Source organism: Mus caroli, chromosome 7 (assembly GCF_900094665.2).
Source record: "Mus caroli chromosome 7, CAROLI_EIJ_v1.1, whole genome shotgun sequence".
NCBI classification, from domain to species: Eukaryota; Metazoa; Chordata; class Mammalia; order Rodentia; family Muridae; genus Mus; species Mus caroli.
The window spans coordinates 145,862,595-145,882,621 of record NC_034576.1 but is presented as its reverse complement, the minus strand read 5'-3'; the positions used below and the strand labels follow the sequence as shown (position 1 = coordinate 145,882,621).

The following is a 20,027-nucleotide window of genomic DNA, read 5'->3' as shown; positions in this document are numbered from 1 at the left end:
TAGGTAGATGGGTGGGTGGCTGGCTGGCTGGCTGAATGGATGGATAGATGGGTGGGTGGCTAGATGGATGAATGGATGGATAGATTGGTGGATGGATGGATGGATGGATAGATGAGTGGGTGGATGGATAGATAGATAGATAGATAGATAGATAGATAGATAGATAGATAGATAGATAGATAGGTAGATAGTTAAGTGGGTAGATGGATATATGGATGGATAGATGGATGGGTGGATGGATGGGTAGGTGGTACATAGATACTAATGAAGGGAGAAATGATGCCTGGATATGTAAGTGGGTGATGGATGAATAGGGGGAGAGAGGAGTGGACAGACAGATGGGCAAGTGAACGATTTAGTGGAGGGAAGGAGGAAGACAGAATAGTGTGTATGCTAGTGAATGATGGGGTGCACTTTCTGAAGAATCCTTCTAGATACTTACACACACCCTCCCCTGACCACACTTACTACACGTGGGCAGATGCCTGATGGGACAGCTGACAGGAAGCTGTGAACTCTTCCCCAAGCCTGTGTCACTCAATCCCTAAAGAAAGTGAAGCTTCCAGTAGGAGAGACCAATTATGTCAACACCCTTTGTCACACTGCATGACGCCCTTTCCCTATGCAGGTCCCTAAGGGCCCAGCTTGCCTTAGTTACCCAGGTACCTGGAAATCTTAGCTAAGTAATGAAATGTGCATGGGACAAAGATGGGCTTTGGGCTGTGGACAGAAACCTCTGGAACCATTGACATTCCAGGTACCTGCCCATTCCCGAATCTCACCTGGTCCCCAAGTTCAGCAGGAAATGCTATGTGTATTTGGGATCAGGACATTGGAAAAAGAGAAGCCATTGACCAACTAAGGAGGCTCAGGCCATGTCCCTAGAAAGCTGGGCAAGAGGGGAAGCTGGTCAGTGGACTATTGAAGAACCTGTCCTTGAAAGCAGACAGATGAAGCCGGACAAAAAGTCTCTGCTTGCCAGCACCTGCCAGGAGACTCCAGAGCAGAGCATTTGTGATTCTCTTATTTATAAAAGTAGCTGAGATTGGATGGCTTCTGTCCGGTGGACAGAGAAAGGCTTGGGAGGTGGCTGACCAAGCTGTTCTCAGCTGGCAGGCTGTGTTTAGGGTGAGGCTGTGAGGACCTGTCACCTGCTGAAGACATTGCCAGTGGCCAAGAGTGTGGTGAGGCTGCCTGTAGTTCCTCCTCTGTAGCCTCCCCTGGTCCCAAGACTGCTTCCAGCAGGTAGGTGATGTCATGGGCTAGTATGACCTGTGAGAGCACACCTGTACCTTCTCACTGTTCAGGACTTTGAGTCCTGGGACCACAGACACTCAGGCAGGGCCAGAAACCTCATATGTCCTAAAAATAGAACAAGCAGACCCCAGGGACACCCAGCCTCCTGTTATCGTGCCTCCTCACTCTTCAGGGCCAACTGGTCTGCCCTCCCTTGACCTCTCTTTGGACATACCAGAACACTCCCCCTAGCCTTAGATGAGGTCTGACCGTATGTCCCTGCTTCTTCCTTTCAGAAGCCCCCCAGCACCCACACCATGAAAGAGGAGGCCTTTCTCCGGCGCCGTTTCTCGCTGTGTCCACCAGCTTCTACTCCACAGAAGACTGACCCCCGGAAAGTCCCACGGAACCTGCTTCTGGGCTGCGAAAATGAGCTTGGTCCCATCACCCCAGGTTGGTACAAGCCATGGGGATCTGAGGTCCTCCTGGCTCTGCAGTTTGAGAGTTTAGCCAGTGTCCCATCCCATCCAGTACCTTCATGGCCAGTGAGAGAGTCACACAAATGGGACTATGATTGTTGTGGGCAAAGGGTTCACAGCACACTGAAGGATCAAGTCTGCTGGTGAGGTTCTAACTTAGAGATGGTAAAGATCAGTTATCCCAAACACTGGCTGTGGGGACAGGCACCTGACCCTAGCCCTGCTGTCCTGGCTAAGTGCCTGCAGACCACTTACTGGGGCTCAGTTTACTTGTTAATAAAATGGAGACATCAGCACCTCTGCCCCACTTCCAAGCGGTCCTGAATCCTAGGAAGAAACATTTCAGTCCTTGCTACCTCTATGACACTTGTGGATAAAGTTCTGGGTCCTGGACTCGGCCCCACCACAAAGAATGTTCTGATGGACTCCAGGCCCATCCACCCAGGTTAGAGCCCTCTCTAGCCTGTGGGTGGCAGTGGCATTAGAGAACTTAGCCTTTCCTTTCAGGAATGGAAGATGGGATTATACTGCTCCAGTGGACTTCAGCCCTGCCTTCCCCTCTCCCATCTCCCCTCTTCCCTCTTCTACCTCCCACTGCTGGATACCCAGTGTGGAGAAGACACCAGCCCTCTGTGAGGACAGGCGGAAGGCTGTGACAGGGAAGGAGAGCTAGAAGTCATGTCAACAATCTCAGCCACCAGAAGGGGAAACTGAGGCTGGATGGGGAGGGCACTCTGGACAGTCACTGGGATACAAGGAAGGTTGATACCTAGTGGCCCGTGGCTCTCACTCACCTAGGCTGCAGGAACAGGCAAGGAGAGGATCGATTGATCAATTGATCGATGGATCGATCGATGGGTCCCAGTAGGGGAGGTGGGAAGGCAAGCTTCAGTTAGTGATCAGTTTCTGGAATCTTGAGCTGTGGGACAAGTGGCTGGGCCATGTAAGGTCTGGGAGGCTCCAGGCCTTCTTCAGAGAATGGAAGCGATGACAGGTTCCCAGAGCAGGGGTGTGCACAGGATATGTATGGTGGAAAGAGCAGAGCTAGTGCTGGTCTGTCTCACCTGTCATGACACCTCTGCTCACCCCTCCCTACCCAGAGTCCACCTTCCCGCATGTGGCCTCTGAGAGTAGACAGCTGCCCATCCCCACCCCAGCTCCAAGGTCTGAGTCAGGGGGCTGTATGGGCAGAGAGTATGAAACTTGGTCACATGGGGGGGGGCAGTCACCAGACTGGGATGTTAGGTGACCTCAAGTGGCTACTGCTCTCAGACCTGTAGGTAGAAATACTTTCTCGGGTCACCACCCTGGCTTTTCCGGAGAGAATATCTCTACTGCTCAGCTCCTCCTAGCCCTTCCCAGAGCTCTTGGGAAGTGGTCTTCAGAGCCCCCAGCCTTCCAGCTGTTCTTTCCCGTCATACCCATCCCTGGCCTGTAGCTTCAACAGGAAGAGTTACCACCACCACAGATTCATGGCCTCTGTTCTAAATCACAGGCCCTTCTCCCGCATCAGCAAGGGAGAGTGGTCAAATCACACCCGTGACTGGCTTCAGGCCACCCCACTGTTCATTCTCTCTCTCTCTCTCTCTCTCTCTCTCTCTCTCTCTCTCTCTCTCTCTCTCTCTCTCTCTCTTTTAAGCTGCAGAGTACAAGGAGGCCAGGCAGGGGTCCTGGTGCCAAGCCCTTCCTCCCACCTCTTCATCTAATCTGGAGCAAGACTATGGAACTGCCAGAGTTGTGTATTTTGTGCCTCTGAACCTGGGCGCCATGTTTCCTTGGAGATCCAAGGGCCCAAGTCTCTCTCTCTTTCATTCTCTCTCTCTCTCTCTCTCTCTCACACACACACACACACACACACACACACACACACATACACACACACACCCCTGGCCCAACTGCCCTTGCTTCCTCTAGCTCCTCCTCTGTTTCCTCTCTGTGGTTGTGAGTGCTGACCAGAGCCCCTGGGACCCTTTACTGAAGCTCACTCCACCTCTCAGGGCCACACCACTCTTGTGGCTTCCTGCCCCTCCCAGGCAGCCTTTATAGGGCACTTTTGCCTCTCTGAGTCCTGCCTACCCACTGTCTTCCAGGAAGGGACATGGAGTCCAACGGCCCATCACAACCCAGAGATGAAGAGCCCCTGACCCCAGGCTCCGCCACGAAGGTGCCACTGGTAAGAGCCAGGCTGAGGGAGGGCCAGGAGGCAGGGAGCCTAGGTCAAGGGACAGCGGGATGCTGGCTGAACCTGAGGTCCCCATACTTAGACAAGGAAAGGCTCTCAGGCTGCCCCCTATCTGCATGGGGTCCAGGCGGCTGTGTCTCTTGTTTTATTAGGTGCTTAGCATAGCCCAGTGAACCTGAAAATGGGACTCCTGCCAGACAGGACTATTTGGGGAGAAGGAAGCCCCTCTGCTTAGGGAGACCTTCCAAGCTATTAGATTTTGTTCTTCCTTCCACACTCTGCTGTCCCCTCTGCTACCACTTCCCGGTGGTTTCCACTCTTCAGCTGTAGTAAACAGCTGCCGTGGGTACCCATGTGCATATGTATCTGGGCTACAGTCCTCTGTAAAGTTGCCAAGTGCTAAGGCAATTATGGACTTCTAAAACATTCTGTGTTTAATTTTTGAAGAACTGTTAAACTCCCGTGCACTTAGTGAACAGCGGCACACCACAGGTTGCCCTCCCTCAGTCCTCCCCAGCCAGCACTGGTGGTTTCTATTCTGTTTTGACTCTAGCCTTCCTGATTGGCATCTCAGTGTGGTTCGGTTTCCGGGTTGACTCAGCTCAGCATGGCATCATGTGCATCTGCGAGTCTTTCACTTATCTCCTGATCGGGTTGTCCATTTTATTCTTGTTGTGTTGCAAGCGTTCTTTATATATTCTGAATCCTCAGCCCTTCTCAGATGTGTGGTTTGTAAATGCTTTCTCTCATTTGGAGGTTGTTTCAATTGCAGCTTATCTTATCTTATTATAGGTATGTGTGGTATGTGTAGTTTGCATGGTATAGGTGGTGTGTGTGCGTGCATGGGGAGACCTGAAGCCGATATCAGGTTGGTCTTCTCTATTGCTTTCCATTCTATTTATGGAGGCACGATCTCTCCCTGGTAACAATTCTGGCTAGTCATGCTAGCCAGCCCACTTCAGAATCCCAACTCTACCCTCAATTGTTGGGATTACAAGTGGTCACAACATCTGCCCTGCTTTTACATGGCTTGTTTCTAGGGATCCAAACTCTAGCCTGCATGCATGTATGGCAAGTGCTTTACCCACTGAGTCTCCAATTTCAGCTTTTAAGTCATTTTTATAGGCTGTAGAGTTCCAGGAAGACTTCAAAATCCCCACTTCTGAAGGACCGTCCCATTTCCTAAGTGTTCCTGTGTTGCCAGGGATACATGAGGACACACGAGTGTCTGGGGGTCTCTGGTGTGCAGGCAGCATGCCAAGCACAGCCTGCTGGGAGAATCCCTTCTGCAGTGCCCAGCAGGCTCTCTGCTGACTTGACCACTCCCTCAGAGCGGCCTTGGCCTTGCCTCCCAGGATGCAGTGGCTGCTCTGCCCCAGGCCCCTGGCTTGCCTTCCTTCTTCCTCCGTGGCCTAAAACAAGCACAGCTAGTTCAGGCCAGTCTGGTGAAAAGCTGGCAGCAGAGGTCAGTCTCACGGCTATAAATAGTGTAAATAGTCAGATTGACTTATTCTATGTGTGGATGTTTTGCCTCTGTAGCACCTGCATGCCTGGTAGTCTAGGAGGCCAGAAGACAGCATCAGATCCCCTGGAACTGGAATTACAGAGGATTGTGAGCCACAAAGTAGATGCTGGGAATCGAACCTGTGTCCTCTAAAGGGCTCTTAACCACTGAGTTCTATCTTCCTGTGAATAGTATTATTGGGCCGGAGACATGGCTCAGGCACTGAAGGCTAGGCTCACCATCAGACTAGTGTTTCAAGTGAAACCATCCTGTTATTTGTCCATCTCTTCATAGTTCTTGACAAACAACAGCTGCTAGTCTGAGCAGGAGCTGAGTTAGCTGCCCCACAAGGGTGCTCGGACAAACAGCTCACCACAGAACTGGCTGCGAGCTGGAACTGTCTAAGCCCTGAGCATGCCACCACCCCTGTGGTCAGAGCTGTCCTCGTTCTGGGCAGGCCACTCGGGGACTGAGGAAGAGAAATGTGGAGAGAGAGGATCGGGTTAGGCGAGGAGCAGTCTGCAGAGTCCCAATAGGGCCTGTCCCTAGAGGCCTGCTACCTGACACATGCTTGTCACTATCCTCAGCTCAAGACTGCTTCTGTGCAGACCCCACCCCCATCCACCAGCACTCCCTCTGGCCATCTGTAATGTCCCTATGTGGCTAAGAGGATGCTGCTCTGAAGGGGGACTACCAGGTTCAGTCCTAGCTTGGCTTATTTGCTACAGTGTTGCTTCTGAGCCTTACTGTGCCAGACTTGGGTAATACCAGTGACCTGAGCTGCTTGCTGTGATTGGTTTGTTTGTCTTTGAGACAGGGTCTTCTTACTGGGTAGCCTTGGCTGGTCTGGAATCCATTATGCAGACCAAGCTAGCCTTCAGCTCACAGAGATCAGCCTCTTTTTGCCTCCTGAGTGCTAGAATTAGAGGCGTGTAAGCATTTAATATGCATGTATAAGCCAATGAGACAGCTCAATAGGTATTGCCAGCATTCCCGTTGACCTGAGTTCGATCCCTGGAATCCATACTGTAAGAGAGAGCTTACTCCTGCAAGTTGTCTTTTTACACACACACACAAAACAAATAATGTTTGAAAAATAATAACATGAGTCCAGAAGTGCACACTAACACGAAACCCCACACACAGCACTTCGACCCCTCACCCTTACAGCCCCCATGGACCTGTGGACTCCCATCCAGCCCTCAGAGCCAAGCACAGTCATCCTTCCTTCTTTAGGTCATAGTCTATCACTTTGGGGGAAGACAAGGCACCAGAAACCTGAAACACTAGTCACCTCTACCCACAGTCAAGGTCAGAGAGCAACTGACAAGTCTATGGGCTCAAGCTTAGCTTACTCTGTCCTTTCCATTCATTCCAGAGCCCAACCCATGAAACAGTACCATTCATACTCAAGGTAGGCCTTCCCTAAGCCAACTAAAAAATTCACGGGCCTACCCGATCCACAGACCCGATCCACAGAGCCCTTAACGAGGACTTCCCAGGGGCTTCTACATTCTGTCAAATTGACATAAAACTGACTCACAGGCTGTAATTTTCACATCACAAAACAGTCATTTGATTTTCCTTTTCCAGACACTTCAGCTTGTTCTGTGCAGGAGAATGGGCTGTGTCAGCCAATGGCCATTGTTTGGGGTTTAAATGAGTGCATTTATTAAGTATTTAGAAAGCCAAAGTTCAAGAACACATGGAGGTAGCCAATAGACAGAAGCAGCAGGCAGCAAAATATTGTCAAATCAGGAGTTTTCAGTGCTCAGCAGAAGTGACTGGGATAGCTGGATAAAGAGAGTGGACAAAGAGACTGCAGGGGCCACAACATGCAACCTAACTTAACCGCCTGGGAAAGTTGAGGCAGTCAGCTGCAGTGCCCAACTGTGCCTTCTGTCCATAGCTGAGTTCTGGGCCCTTGCTCTTACTGTAGACACTTATGACATTCAATAACAGTAACCTCCTCCATTAGAAATGGTCCCCTTCCAGCTGTTCTCAAAGGCACAGCACTTGAATTCTTTAGGGCTACTGTCCTCCCCCCCCCTGTCACAGAGTTGGGGAGGGGCAGCCATGCACAGATCAGGGGCCTTGGGTAATACTGAGGCAAACACACATGGTCTGAAATGGGGGTAGGGTGCAACCTCATTCCCAGGGTCAGCTTCTCAGTGAGTTCAAACAGCATGTGTCAGCTTGCCAGGATCACGTACATTACACCTGTAGAACCCAGGGACACATTAGCAGGTGGCATGTGGGGTTTGGGGCACAATTTGCCATCCCCAAACTGTGGCTTTTAGGCCATGTTCTGGCTCCACACCCTGGACCTCAGTTTCTCCATCTGTGGGGTTGTGGCTCCTTCCAGCTCCATGATTTATAGATTACTCTTCTGGGTCTGAGAAGCAAGCCGTGGGCCCAGGTACAGATGCTTGACTCCCATCTGTAGCTGGCCTACACACTGACCCTCTAGACATACCTCCCCCAGAACCAGTGAGCCTCTATACCACAGTCTCCTAGAGATGAGCCCTTGATGGTGGCCAAGGAGTGGCCATTTTGATCATCGTGGGAGATATGGGTGATACAGCCTAGGAACTTGTCACCACCATGTCCTAGCTGCCACCAAAACTCTGTTTTGCAAACCCCACCATGTTACTTTTCTCGATGCTGGGATAAAATGCCTGATAAAGTCACCTTAAGGGAAGGAGAATTTATTTTGGCTCATAGTTCAGGGGCACAGTCCATCATGGTCAGGAAGGAGAAGATACAGCTGCCAGGGCTGAGGCAGTCACTCTTATTACCCCCACAAGTCAGGAGGCAGAGGTGAATGCTGGTGTTCAGCTCATTGTCTCGTTTTTTGGTCATTCTGGGACCCTTGCTTTCTGCTGCCCTGGTCCTGGCAACCCCAACCATACCCTAACACCTCCAGCACCATGGTGTGTCTCTCTTGCAGGCTGAGTACAGGCTATGCAATGGATCTGACAAGGAATGTACCTCTCCAACGACCAGGGTCTCCAAGAAGGATGCTCTCAAGGTGGGCCTGGCCCAGGGTGACGACGGAGGGCATGCCCAACACACCCTATATCCTCCTTTCCCTGTGCCCTGCTGGCAATGTGGGAGCTGGGGCAGTCCATGCACTCCATGACCCACATCTTTTCTGGTTGCAGGCACAGAAGGAGAACTATCGGCAGGAGAAGAAGCGGGCCACGAAGCAGCTGTTCAGTGCCCTGACTGACCCCAGTGTGGTCATCATGGCTGACAGCCTAAAGGTAAGCAGGTGCCACTCCCAGAGACTCCTATCGACTGGGGAATCCATGGCACTTCGGAGACAAGTCTAAGTGTTTGTCACTACACAGTTGTTTGAGTGGCCCCTGACTACTATAACTAATGACCCCACCATAAAGCTGGCTTCTCATAGGTCTGCAGGCCAGAGTCCCAAGTCAAGATGCTGTTGAGGAACTCACTAACTTCAGAGCTCTGGGATACTTCTCCCAGTTCCAGGGGCCTCCAGTCCTTGCCTCTGCTCATCCCCCCACCAAGCTGCACAGATGGCCCAGGGGGCAGCTCCCGTGGGTGACCCTGACCATGAATCCTCCTGCAGATCCGAGGGACCTTGAAGAGCTGGACGAAGCTATGGTGTGTGCTGAAGCCGGGGGTGCTGCTCATCTACAAGACACCCAAGGTGGGCCAGTGGGTGGGCACGGTGCTGCTGCACTGCTGCGAGCTTATCGAGCGCCCCTCCAAGAAGGACGGCTTCTGCTTCAAACTCTTCCACCCACTGGACCAGTCTGTGTGGGCTGTGAAGGTGAGCCGATCCACAGGGCATCCAGGCAGAGACTCGGGGACAACAGAGGCTTTGCCTGGGACTGCTGTCCCAAAATGGGACCCCTAGCAAGGGATCCCTGGAGGAGTGGCTATCCTCCGACAGGCTGCTAGAAGTATGGATGAGGCACAATGAGTTATACGTCAAACCCCTCATCCAGTGCTGTCTGGAGAGGAGGAAGGGACTGTCTCAGGTGTCATCCATCACCACCAGGACTGCCAGGCAGAACTGATCAGGACAGGGGTGGGTCCCCAGGGGAAATCTTGGTTATATGTAGGTTTCAGAGAAACAACAAAATTTAGGGTTGTTCTGGATTTGGGATGGTGGTGAAAGACAGATTCACTATGTAGCTTTGGCAGGCCTAAAATGTATATAGACCAGGCTGGCCTCAAACTCATAGAGATCTACCTGCCTCTGCCTCCTGAGGCTGGGTTTAAAGGAGTCTACTACCTTGCCCAGCTTGGGTTTTTGTTGTTGGTGGTGGTGGTTTGTTGCTGTTGGTCTGGTTTTGGAGACAGGGTTTATCTTACTCTATGGCCCATCCTAACTAATGGCTCATTCTGAGGCTCAGACTTACCTAGAACTTGTGGCAGCTTTCCTTCCTCATCCTTTCCGTTGCTGCGATTACAGGTATAAACCACCATGCCTGGCTGCGGTTAATTTTAAAATTAATATTCTCCTCCACTTTATAAACTATAGCTGAAAAAAACCCATTGTGGATTAAAAATACCCACTTAGCTGGGCAGTGGTGGCTCACACCTTTAATCCCAGCACTTGGGAGGCAGAGGCAGGCAGATTTCTGAATTCGAGGCCAGCCTGGTCTACAGAGTGAGTTCCAGGACACCCAAGGCTATACAGAGAAACAAAAACAAAAACAAAACAAAACAAAACAAAACAAAAGCCCACTTCAAAAAATGAATTACGATGACCGACCTGGCACAGTGCGGCCTTCTTCAGCGCTCTGAGGATACTCATATCACACAAGATTGGGCAGCACTTGGGTTAGAGGCAGGAGGATCAAAGGTTCAAAACCATCTTCAGCTACATAGAAAGTTCCAGGCCAGCCTAGGCTGCAGAGTGAGCAGAGCCCTGTCTCTAAACAAACTATCTGAAAAACCAAAAATGGGAAAAAATAAAACTATTTTATATGAACATTCTGACTGTTTACATTTATTCCAACCTGACCATGATGGGTCAGAACTTTAATCCTGACACCCCAGAGGCAGAGGCAGGCAGATCTCTATGAGTTTAAGGTCTAGCCTAATCTACATAGCAAGTTACTAGCCAGCCATACCCATGCAGGAAGATCTTGTCTCAAAAACAAAACAAAAGGAAACACATTTATTCCAAATAAGACAAATTTACTTACACCAAACTGCCCTTCACTGTCTCGCTGAAGTTAAAATTCAACTGTGAGGCAGTTCTAGCAGCCATAATTGAGAAGCTAAGTGGGAGGAAAGGCTTCTGATTAGAAGGGACACAGTGTGTACCACAGCCTTCCTGGCCCAGTGCCTGACCCTGCAGGTCTCTGTCTCTCCAGGGCCCCAAAGGCGAGAGTGTGGGCTCCATCACTCAGCCCCTCCCCAGCAGCTACCTGATCTTCAGGGCCGCTTCTGAATCAGACGGTAAGTGCCACCTGTCCTGTTTCTCCCTCCCCAGGGTCCCCTAGAGTCGGACACAGACTGAACCTACCTTACAGTGATACCCCTCTCTCAGCTAAGCCTCAGATTTCCCACAGATTAAATGGGACTAGCCACACTTGTCAGCCCAATGCTATAGGAATCCCAGGGCTGTATGGAAGCAATCAAGCGACAGTTGTGAATTTAATAGGTAAATTAAGTCACAGGCAGCCTAGAGGTATTCTGGCAAAAATAGGCTACAGATATTAATGTGGGCTTCCCCGAGTCCCAGATTCTCTGAACTAGGTAACAGAATCCAAGCAGCAGCCCCATTCTCAGAAGTCCTTCAAGTGACAGCTTCTAGCCAGGCTGTGGCTCCTTAACAAAGCCTCAGGACTGCACCCCCTGCTGGAAGTCCAAGGCCCTGACAACTAGGATCCAACTGTCCAGGCTTGGAATCCTGCAGATAGCTTAACTGCTGGTGCTATGGTGCCCCCTGGTGGTCAAAAGTTGCATTCACGCTCCCTCATAGGTTGTTTTGACTGTTCACTCATTCTGTCATTGAACCTGCTGGGCTCTGGGGTAAACAGGCAACCTATGCCCTCACAGAGCCTGCACACCTTGGGGGTCTGTGACCAGTAAGCCAGCCGCCAGATGACAAGTCAGTGCTGAATCCCTGATTGTCAGGGGCCACAGTCAAGGAAGAATGTTACCTGCGTACCATGTATTATCAGGATCGGCTTCCTGCAAGAAGAGGCAGAGAATTTCAAATGGTTCCCAAAGGCTGTGTAACATTCAGGATGTCAAGTCTTTTGTGGCAGCCACAAAATGCACATTTGGGCCCTAAGTCCAATTCTACAACCAGCTCTCATCCTGGGTTGTATAATCTCCAGAACCCACTCACTGTCCTTACAAATGCCCAGCCTCACAGGAGATAGCACTGTGCTCAAACCAAACCTACAGTAAGCCCAAGATCTCAAATATCCCTCAGCAAGAGGGGCAGCTCCAGGGTACCAGGTGGGTCCCCCTGAACGTCCCAGTGCAGCCTCAGGGGCTCTCAAATGAAAGTCTCTGCAGCTTTCAGTTAGGGAAAGAAGTCCACACTTCCCAAGGACACCCAGCATGCAAGCTTAGGAATCAAGAACTTCATCTTACCTTGAGCTGGGACCCTCACTCATGAGTCCTTTGGGCATGCATGGTATCATTTATAGATGACTCTGAGGCGTGGACGGAAGCGCTGCTGTTAGTGATCACACTGAGACATTGGTGTCACCTGCATGGGTCCCTCCCCCCATAGCTCTTAACAGTGCCCTCCTATCACCCCGCCACACCCCTGAGAACTGTGGTATGACACAGGTCTAACCCAAGTTCTACACTCATGCACACACACTGTCACGAAGCAAGCAGAACCTCAGGGCCAAAGCAGAGGCCCTGCCCTGTCTGTCATCCCCCTCCCCCACTATCCCTCAGGCCTAACTGTCTCTTGCTACCTCTTGAAGTTACCTGGTCAGTGACTCTTCACTAGCATGTAAGACCCCTGCCCAGCCTCTGCCCTCTGCCCTCCTGATGTCTATCCTACACTGTGTCAACCCCAAGGACATACACATGTGTGTGCATGTTCCCAGAGCTGTTGACTTAGTCTAAGGCCTGGCAGGCCCAACAAGATATATCTCAAGTCTTCAGGGTCCTAATGTGAAATTGAGGTTTAAACAGAGGGCAGGAGGAGTACAGAGCTAAGAGTCCTGGTCAGGGTGTGGTCCTGCCCATCACTGACCCATCACTGTCTCAGCGCCAATCTCTCCTGCAATCTCTGACACGTTCTCAGAACTCCGTGGGGTCTCTAAGAGACAAGCTCCCCTCTGTCTGTCCCCAGACTTCAGCCCTTCTCTCCCCCAGCGTGAGACTCCTGGGGCAATTCCAATGCCTTGGGGTTCACTGTTTCAATAGTCTAATGGCCAAAGGGAGGGCACACCTGTCTCTTTAGTGCATATTCATTCCTGCCAGGATGGCTACATGCAAGGCTGGGGTCTGTGGAGGAGGCAGATCTTTAACTTGGCCCTAGTGAGGTGGAGTGAGGTGTGGGACTAGAAGTTTCATGACTAAAGGGCAGGGTTCCTTGGCTGTAGATTGGTTTTGGAAGGCTATTTCAGACAACAGGCAGATTAAGGTTCCTTGGTGGGGAAATAGAGGGGAAGCCACCCACCAGTCTCCCTCTGTGCCCCTTAGGCCGCTGCTGGCTAGATGCCCTAGAGCTGGCCCTTCGCTGCTCCAGCCTGTTGCGACTGAGCACGTGCAAGCAGGGTCGAGATGGGGAGCAGGGGTCCTCGCCTGATGCCTCTCCCTCTTCTCTCTACGGACTGCCCACCTCAGCCACCATCCCAGATCAAGACCTGTTCCCGTGAGTGAATGGGGTGAGAGGTGATCAGCATGGTATCCCCTAAGCAGAGGGAGATGCGTCAGCTTGGGTGATGGACTTGTTCTTTCTGGTGGGAACCAGTCTTTGCATCCTTACTGATAAAACAGGAGCAGTGGTGCAAATACAGGTCACGTGGTGTTAGGCAGTGTGCGACTTCCCTGCAGGAAAAGAGGCTGGGTACCCAGGTGGGTGTCCTAGGTCCTAGGTGTTGCCTGGAATTGGGAGCCCACTGGCATTTCTACTCTCCAGGCTGAATGGGTCTGCCTTGGAGAACGATGCGTTCTCAGACAAGTCAGAGCGAGAGAATGTGGAAGACTCGGATGCTGAGACCCAGGATCACAGCCGCAAGACCAACGAGAGTGGGAGCGACCTGCTGGACAGCCCTGGTGGGCCACGGAGGGGAACTACCTATGTGGAACAGGTCCAGGAGGAGCTGGGAGAGGTGAGAGCCCTGTTAACTCGGAGGGGAAACAGGACACAGCAAGGCTCTGAGTGATGCCTGCTCAACTCTCCCCTGCCTGCCTAGCATGAGATGCAAGAGTGATATGAGGGTCCAGCCCCAAACAAACAGCCTCTCTGGGCTGGAGTGGAGTGTGGCCAGAGTGGACAGGCAGCTCAAGAATGATCCCCACCCAGTCCTTTACATGCTGGGGACCTACATACACCTAGCATGACCCTGCCCCTGGGAGCTCCTCACCCCAGTCAGGCACCTCTGCTGTCATGTGAGTATTTTCATGTGCATGGTGAGTGTGGACTGTCTGATCACCAGCTTGTCACAGCTGGGAGGTGGTAAAACCTTGGGGAGGTGGGGCCCAGCAGGAGGAAGTTAGGTTGCAGGGGTTGTGGCCTCAGAGGGGTCTGATGGTCAGATATTTCCCTCTTTCATGTCCTGGCCATGAGCACTTGTGCTGCCAAGTGCTTCCTCCATGATGTACCGCCTCTCCAGAGGCCCAAAGCAGTGAGGCCCAACCATCCTGTGTAGCCCTGGTTGGCCTAAAACTTACTCTGTAGCCAAGGCTGGCCACAAACACCAGTCCTCCTTCACCAGCCTCCTTAGTGCTGAGATTGGCTCAAACCTTTCTTATTTTTAACTTGACTGCCTCAGGTATTTCTTATAGTAGCAGAAAACTGCCTAGCACACCCATAAACACAGAGGACTGGGGAAACCGGATTCCTGCAGCTAGAACTTCTAGACAAGAGGGTTATTTAACTCAGGGTTTTGGAGGCCAGACATACAGGATCAGGCAGCCCTGTGGATCTGGCCTCTGGTGAGGGTCTTGTGGATGTGCCATGTGGTGAATAGTACCATGGCAGTTGTGCATGTTAGAGGGAGAACCAGGATGCCAGAATAGAAAAGCTGGTCTTGTCCCCAGACCTGATGAGGAAGCTGCTCACTCCTAAACCCGGTGTGGGTGGGTGGTAGCACCCATTCCACCGAGAAACTCTCTCACTCCCAAGCTCAGGTTGGGGGCGGGTGACACCTGTTCAAAGTGGACATGCATCCAATGGCATCCAGTGGGCAAGGGTCAGATGTGCTGTCCTGGATCCCAGACCCTCAGCTCCCTTAGGCAGCCCAGAGCAGGGGCTTCACAGCCCAGCTCATGGGGCCTGGTCATATCCCTCTGCCGCAGCTGGACGAGACTTCCCAGGTGGAGACAGTGTCAGAGGAAAACAAGAGCCTGATGTGGGTGCTGCTGCGACAGCTGCGGCCAGGCATGGACCTGTCCCGTGTGGTGCTGCCGACCTTCGTGTTGGAGCCTCGGTCCTTCCTCGGCAAGCTCTCTGATTACTACTACCACGGAGACCTGCTCTCCAGGTGCACCTTCCAGCAGGAGGGGGTTCCACACCCCTATGGACTGCAGAGGCAGGGGATGGGGTGGAGCCAGGAAGAGGGAAATAAGGGTGTGAGCATCCAGGGTTCTTCCTAGAGGTGGGGGCACCAAACAGTGTGGAGTGTGCAGAGAGAGCCCTTCTGCACTGGTGTGGAGTTGGCCTCAGCACTATTCTCGATATGTGGTGAGCCCACTTGCCTACTTCTGCCCTACCTGGGAGGATGGAGCAGGGTGCCCAGGTCATCTGGGGTGAGGCTGCCTCTTTTAGCCAAGTAGATGGAGGTTGGGATGGTTGGGGAAAGAGGTGCGTGCTGAGGAAGGTAGCCAGGGACCCTAGCCTGAGTTAGAGCTCTCCACCCCATCACAGGGCAGCAGCAGAGGACAACCCCTACGGCCGCATGAAGCTTGTGCTCCGGTGGTACCTGTCTGGCTTCTATAAGAAGCCCAAGGTGAGAGGGGCCTGTGGGAAGGACAGGATCTCAGCCAAGGGGTTTGTGAGCCCACCATGAGTGGGACCAACTCTTCCACAGCATGGGAGAAAGCCAGCCATGTCCACCATGGCCCCAGATCCAGAGAGGTGGAGGGCAGCCCTCTGTACTTCCTGTCATACCCAGCCCAATGCTGGTCCCCATTAGAGTCCCCATTAACTTGAGTCTTGCTCAGTGTTTGAGGAAACAGCCTTAGGCTATGTGGCAAGCGCCACCACACACAACAGTGTTAGGAAAGGAGCATTTGACCCTAAGTTGCAAGGCACCTGTGGGATTTCTGAGGAACCCCCTTTTGAGAACTCGAAGCCCGGGACTCTGCTGGTAACAGAGTCTCCCTGGTTATGGGGTAACCTGCAGGCCCACCTGGAGCTGGGGTTCCGTAGTCCATAAACTTGGCAACCAAGATTCTAGCCAGACATGGCGGTGCACACCTGTAATCCCAGCACTAGGGAAGCACAAACAGGAAGATTTCCTGGGGTTCAAGGCTGGCCGGGGCTACATAAGTGAGAACCCATCTTAAAAGGGGAAGGTGGATTGGGAAGAGCTGAGTCGGTAGTTTAGTGCTTGCTGTGCAAGTATGAAGACCTGAATTTCATTCCAAAAACCTCACAAGGGCTAGGTATGACAGCAGATGTTTGTGATCCCAGTGCTGAGGAGGCAGAGACAGGAGGATACCTAGGACTCACTGACCGGCTTAGCCTGCTTAGCAACTTCTGGGCTAGTGAGAGTCCCTATCTCAAAGACAAGATGGAACAGTATTCAAGGTTGACTGCCAGCCTCCACAGGCATGCACACACATGCACACACGCGCACGGATGCACGCATACACACATGGTGTGTGTGTGGGGGAATGGTTGGGGACAACTCACACGTATAATGCTAGCACTCAGGAGGCAGAGGCAAGAAAGGTTGCAATGAGTTTGATTCCAGATCTGTGTCTCATTGTAGACAGGTGAGCCTGAGGCCCAGACAGAAGAAATCAACCTAGAGTCATACAGTAAGCTAAGCTAGACCTCCTGGAAGCCTGGTACCTCCCAAGCTTAGCTTTGACCCAGTTATGTATGGTCTGTGCCCCAGTCCAGGGATAGTCAGATCTAGCTGTGGTCTTGAGCACCCCCCCCAAGCTGAATAGAAGATAGGAATTTAGGAATTCTTGAGGCAGTACACACACACACACACACACACACACACACACACACGCACGCACGCACACACACAACTGTAAGCTACCAGCAAAAAGTAGTTTTCCCAAAGCAGAATAAGGGAGACAAAGCCTCTTCTAGAGGCAGGAACAACCATAACTGGGCCCACAGAAGCGACTCTCTCCTCTTGGTTCCTCCAGTGCATCTTTGTGCTCCCCACAGGGCATCAAGAAACCATATAATCCCATTCTGGGGGAGACTTTTCGCTGCCGCTGGCTGCACCCTCAGACCAACAGTCACACCTTCTACATAGCAGAACAGGCAAGACCCCACCGCCCAGCTTGCCTTCCAGCTCAGTATGTGCAGTGGGTGGTGGACAGGGGCTTGTGGGACTGAGAGTGGGGTTTTCAGTGGCCCGTACCTGCCATAGGACAGGCTTCACACCTGCTCACCATCCATGGGGATTCTCCCAGAAAGGAGGGCAGGCGTGATGGTGCTGCAGGATTTCCCGAAGGAGGGCGAGCAGCCTGACTGACTTCCCCGTGAGGGGCATCTTTGGATGACTCAGACCCCAGGATCCAGGCTCTGCCCTGGTACTTGTAGGAATGTGCCCCTCACCTCCCACTTGCCCGTGGAACCCAGATGTCCTTTCTGGGATTGTCACTTCTGGAGCCTTCTTTAGACCCATCTCTCTTCACACAGGTGTCTCACCATCCTCCTGTGTCTGCCTTCTATGTCAGCAACAGGAAAGATGGCTTCTGCATGAGCGGCAGCATCACAGCAAAGTCTAAGTTCTATGGTGAGGAGACTCCTGGGGATGAGGGCGGGATGGCTGGGCCTGGGCCTTGTGGAAGTGGGGTAGGTCTTCACTCCAAAGCAGTGAACCCCAGAACCCCACTGGTGGGACCGTGTATGTGGGTGGCCCTAACTCAGTTGAAAGCAGACACCTGGGGAAGCCAGGAAACAAAGGAGAAGCTTGTGGGGAAGCACTTGCTCCTACAGAGCTGCCCGACTTCATAGCTGTCAACCACATGTGGCTGCTTGTACTGATTAAAGGGGGGTTGGACTGCAGACCAGTGGGAAGTGTGCACCCAACGTGCAGAGGCTGTGTGTTCCATCCCTAATACTGCAAACGGATGATGGTGGATATATGACAGATAGACAGACAGAAGGTAGGTAGGTAGATGAATAAAGTGATAGATTAAAAAGTCAGAAAGTTGGTTGATAGATAGAAGGTAGGTAGATAGGTAGATAATAGATAGATAGATAGATAGATAGATAGATAGATAGATAGATAGACAGATAGATAGATAATATGTAGTTTGGTAGAAAACAGAGAGATAGATACTAGGTAGATAGATAATAGATAATAGGTAGATGGACAGAAAATAGAGAGATGGGTACTAGGCAGATAGAAGGTAGGTGTATAAATGGGAAATGGAAGGTGGAGAGTAGATAGACAGATGGACAGACAGACATGGGTGGGTAGATGGGTTATAGGTAGATAGATAGATAGAAGGTAGGTAGGTATATAGAAGTGAAATCAGAGTATGAACAGTGTCCCATTGCATGAGTTCCATCAAGTGCTTTGGTAGCCACACCTGGCTGGTGGCAAGCATTTGAGTATCCCAGACTGGAGCAGCCATGTTCTGCCCTGTGCTGCTCTAAGCTTGAAAATGGCAGTGCCCAGGAACCTCACCGACACACTTTCCCAGCAGGCCCCTGTTTGCCCTCATCTCTAGTGTGCAGGTGTGTGCTCAGGGCCTCTATGTGCCTGGCAGCAGCAGAGGGTAGCATGTGGCATCTGTGCCCAGGTTTCATTCACCCTTCCCACCTATGCTCTGGCCTCAGGCTGGCTCTAAAAGGTTCGTAGTGTCCTCCCTGAAACTCCGTGGTGTCGTGAGATAGACCACTAATGTGCTGCAAGTCAGACGACTTCTCAGGATGCATAACAGGTGCCAACTAGACAAGAGTTTTTATAATACCCAAGGCTCAGAGGTTGTGTGTCTCTCCCTCAGTGCCCCAGTTGAAGGTGCTTGGAACTCTGGGACATGTTCTAAGGACATTCAGACCTTGGGGTCCTGTAGCAGCCTGATGCTAAAGGTCTGTGCCCTAAACAGTCCCTACTCTGTCCTTTCAGGGAACTCATTGTCGGCGCTTCTGGACGGCAAGGCTAAGCTCACCTTTCTTAATCGCAAGGAGGAGTATACCCTCACCATGCCCTATGCCCACTGCCGAGGTGAGCAACTGAGCCGTTCCCCGTGCCCCCACCTTTTGCCCAGGCTAGCCCTCAGTTGTGGCATAGGGGGCTGAATTAGTTAATTCTCTGGTTACTGTAATTAACCTGTGTTGAAAACAAATAAAGAAGGAAGAAATTAGTTTATTTTGGATCATAGTTTGAGGGTACAGCCCACGGAGAGCAGGGGGCAGGTAGGTGACTCCAGTGGTCGTATTGGATCCACAGACTGGAAACAGAGATGTGAACTCTGGGGCTCAGTTCATTTCTCCTTTTTATTCAGCCATGGATGACAGGGAATGCCACCCATATCCAGGGTAGGTCTTCCTTCCTCTGTTAAACCTCCTTGGAAGCACTTGCATAGGTACACCCCAAGGTGTGTCTCCTAGGTGATTCTAAATTCAGGTGGAGCAGACCAACCAGAGCAGATGCTAAGCACTGTCTGCCTATTTGAAGATGTTCCAACCTCGTGGGTGACTTTTCAGAGCTGTGATTAACTCCAGGTGGATTGCCAGTTTCACCTCTTTGATTTTGCCTCTGGATCCTCTTGTATTAGTGATCAATCCCAGCTATTGAGGAGGCTGAGACAGGAGGATTGAAACTTCAGGGCCCGCCTGTGCTGCAGAGTGAGTTCAAGGCCACTTGGATAACTAAATAAGACAATGTCTTAAAATTTAAAGATAAGAAAGGAGCTGGGGCCATGGCTCAGTGGTAGAGCACTTGCCTATCTAGTATGTATGAACCCCAGCACCACACACCACCACCACTACCACCACCACCACCACACCAAACCAGTCACCTAGAAGTATAATGCCTGTGGACTCCTATCCACCCTCAGCCTCCAATCTCAGGCATCTTCCATGGCAAATCCAGATTAAGGCTTAGCTTTTAGCTGAAGTCCATTGTTTCCTCTAAATCCCACTTTTTGTGTATATTCTATAGGTTTTAAGGATAGTGACATAGAGTTACCACTGTAATGTCAAATGGAAGAGCTTCCCTGCCTTAAAAATCCCTCTGGTGGAGGCAGAGGCAGAGGCAGAGGCAGAGGCTGAGGCAGAGGCAGAGGCAGAGGC

The 20,027-nt window shown here is 51.6% G+C and overlaps 1 protein-coding gene across 2 annotated transcripts in view; it reads left to right on the top strand.

Annotated features, from left to right (window-relative positions):
- Positions 1-20,027, top strand: part of Osbpl5 (oxysterol binding protein like 5) — a 53,474-nt gene that overhangs the window by 23,997 nt on the left and 9,450 nt on the right. Inside the window, exons 2-14 of one of the 2 annotated variants that reach the window (XM_021166956.2) lie at positions 1,533-1,689; positions 3,806-3,888; positions 8,352-8,432; positions 8,566-8,667; positions 9,000-9,203; positions 10,762-10,846; positions 13,067-13,238; positions 13,506-13,698; positions 14,888-15,072; positions 15,456-15,537; positions 16,941-17,039; positions 17,421-17,517; positions 18,859-18,957. In XM_021166956.2, the coding sequence (XP_021022615.1) occupies positions 1,554-1,689; positions 3,806-3,888; positions 8,352-8,432; positions 8,566-8,667; positions 9,000-9,203; positions 10,762-10,846; positions 13,067-13,238; positions 13,506-13,698; positions 14,888-15,072; positions 15,456-15,537; positions 16,941-17,039; positions 17,421-17,517; positions 18,859-18,957 (1,618 nt within the window). In that variant the 5' untranslated portion in view covers positions 1,533-1,553. The remainder of the gene's footprint in view (positions 1-1,532; positions 1,690-3,805; positions 3,889-8,351; positions 8,433-8,565; positions 8,668-8,999; positions 9,204-10,761; positions 10,847-13,066; positions 13,239-13,505; positions 13,699-14,887; positions 15,073-15,455; positions 15,538-16,940; positions 17,040-17,420; positions 17,518-18,858; positions 18,958-20,027) is intronic. The other variant, XM_029480059.1, reaches the window with a different exon arrangement.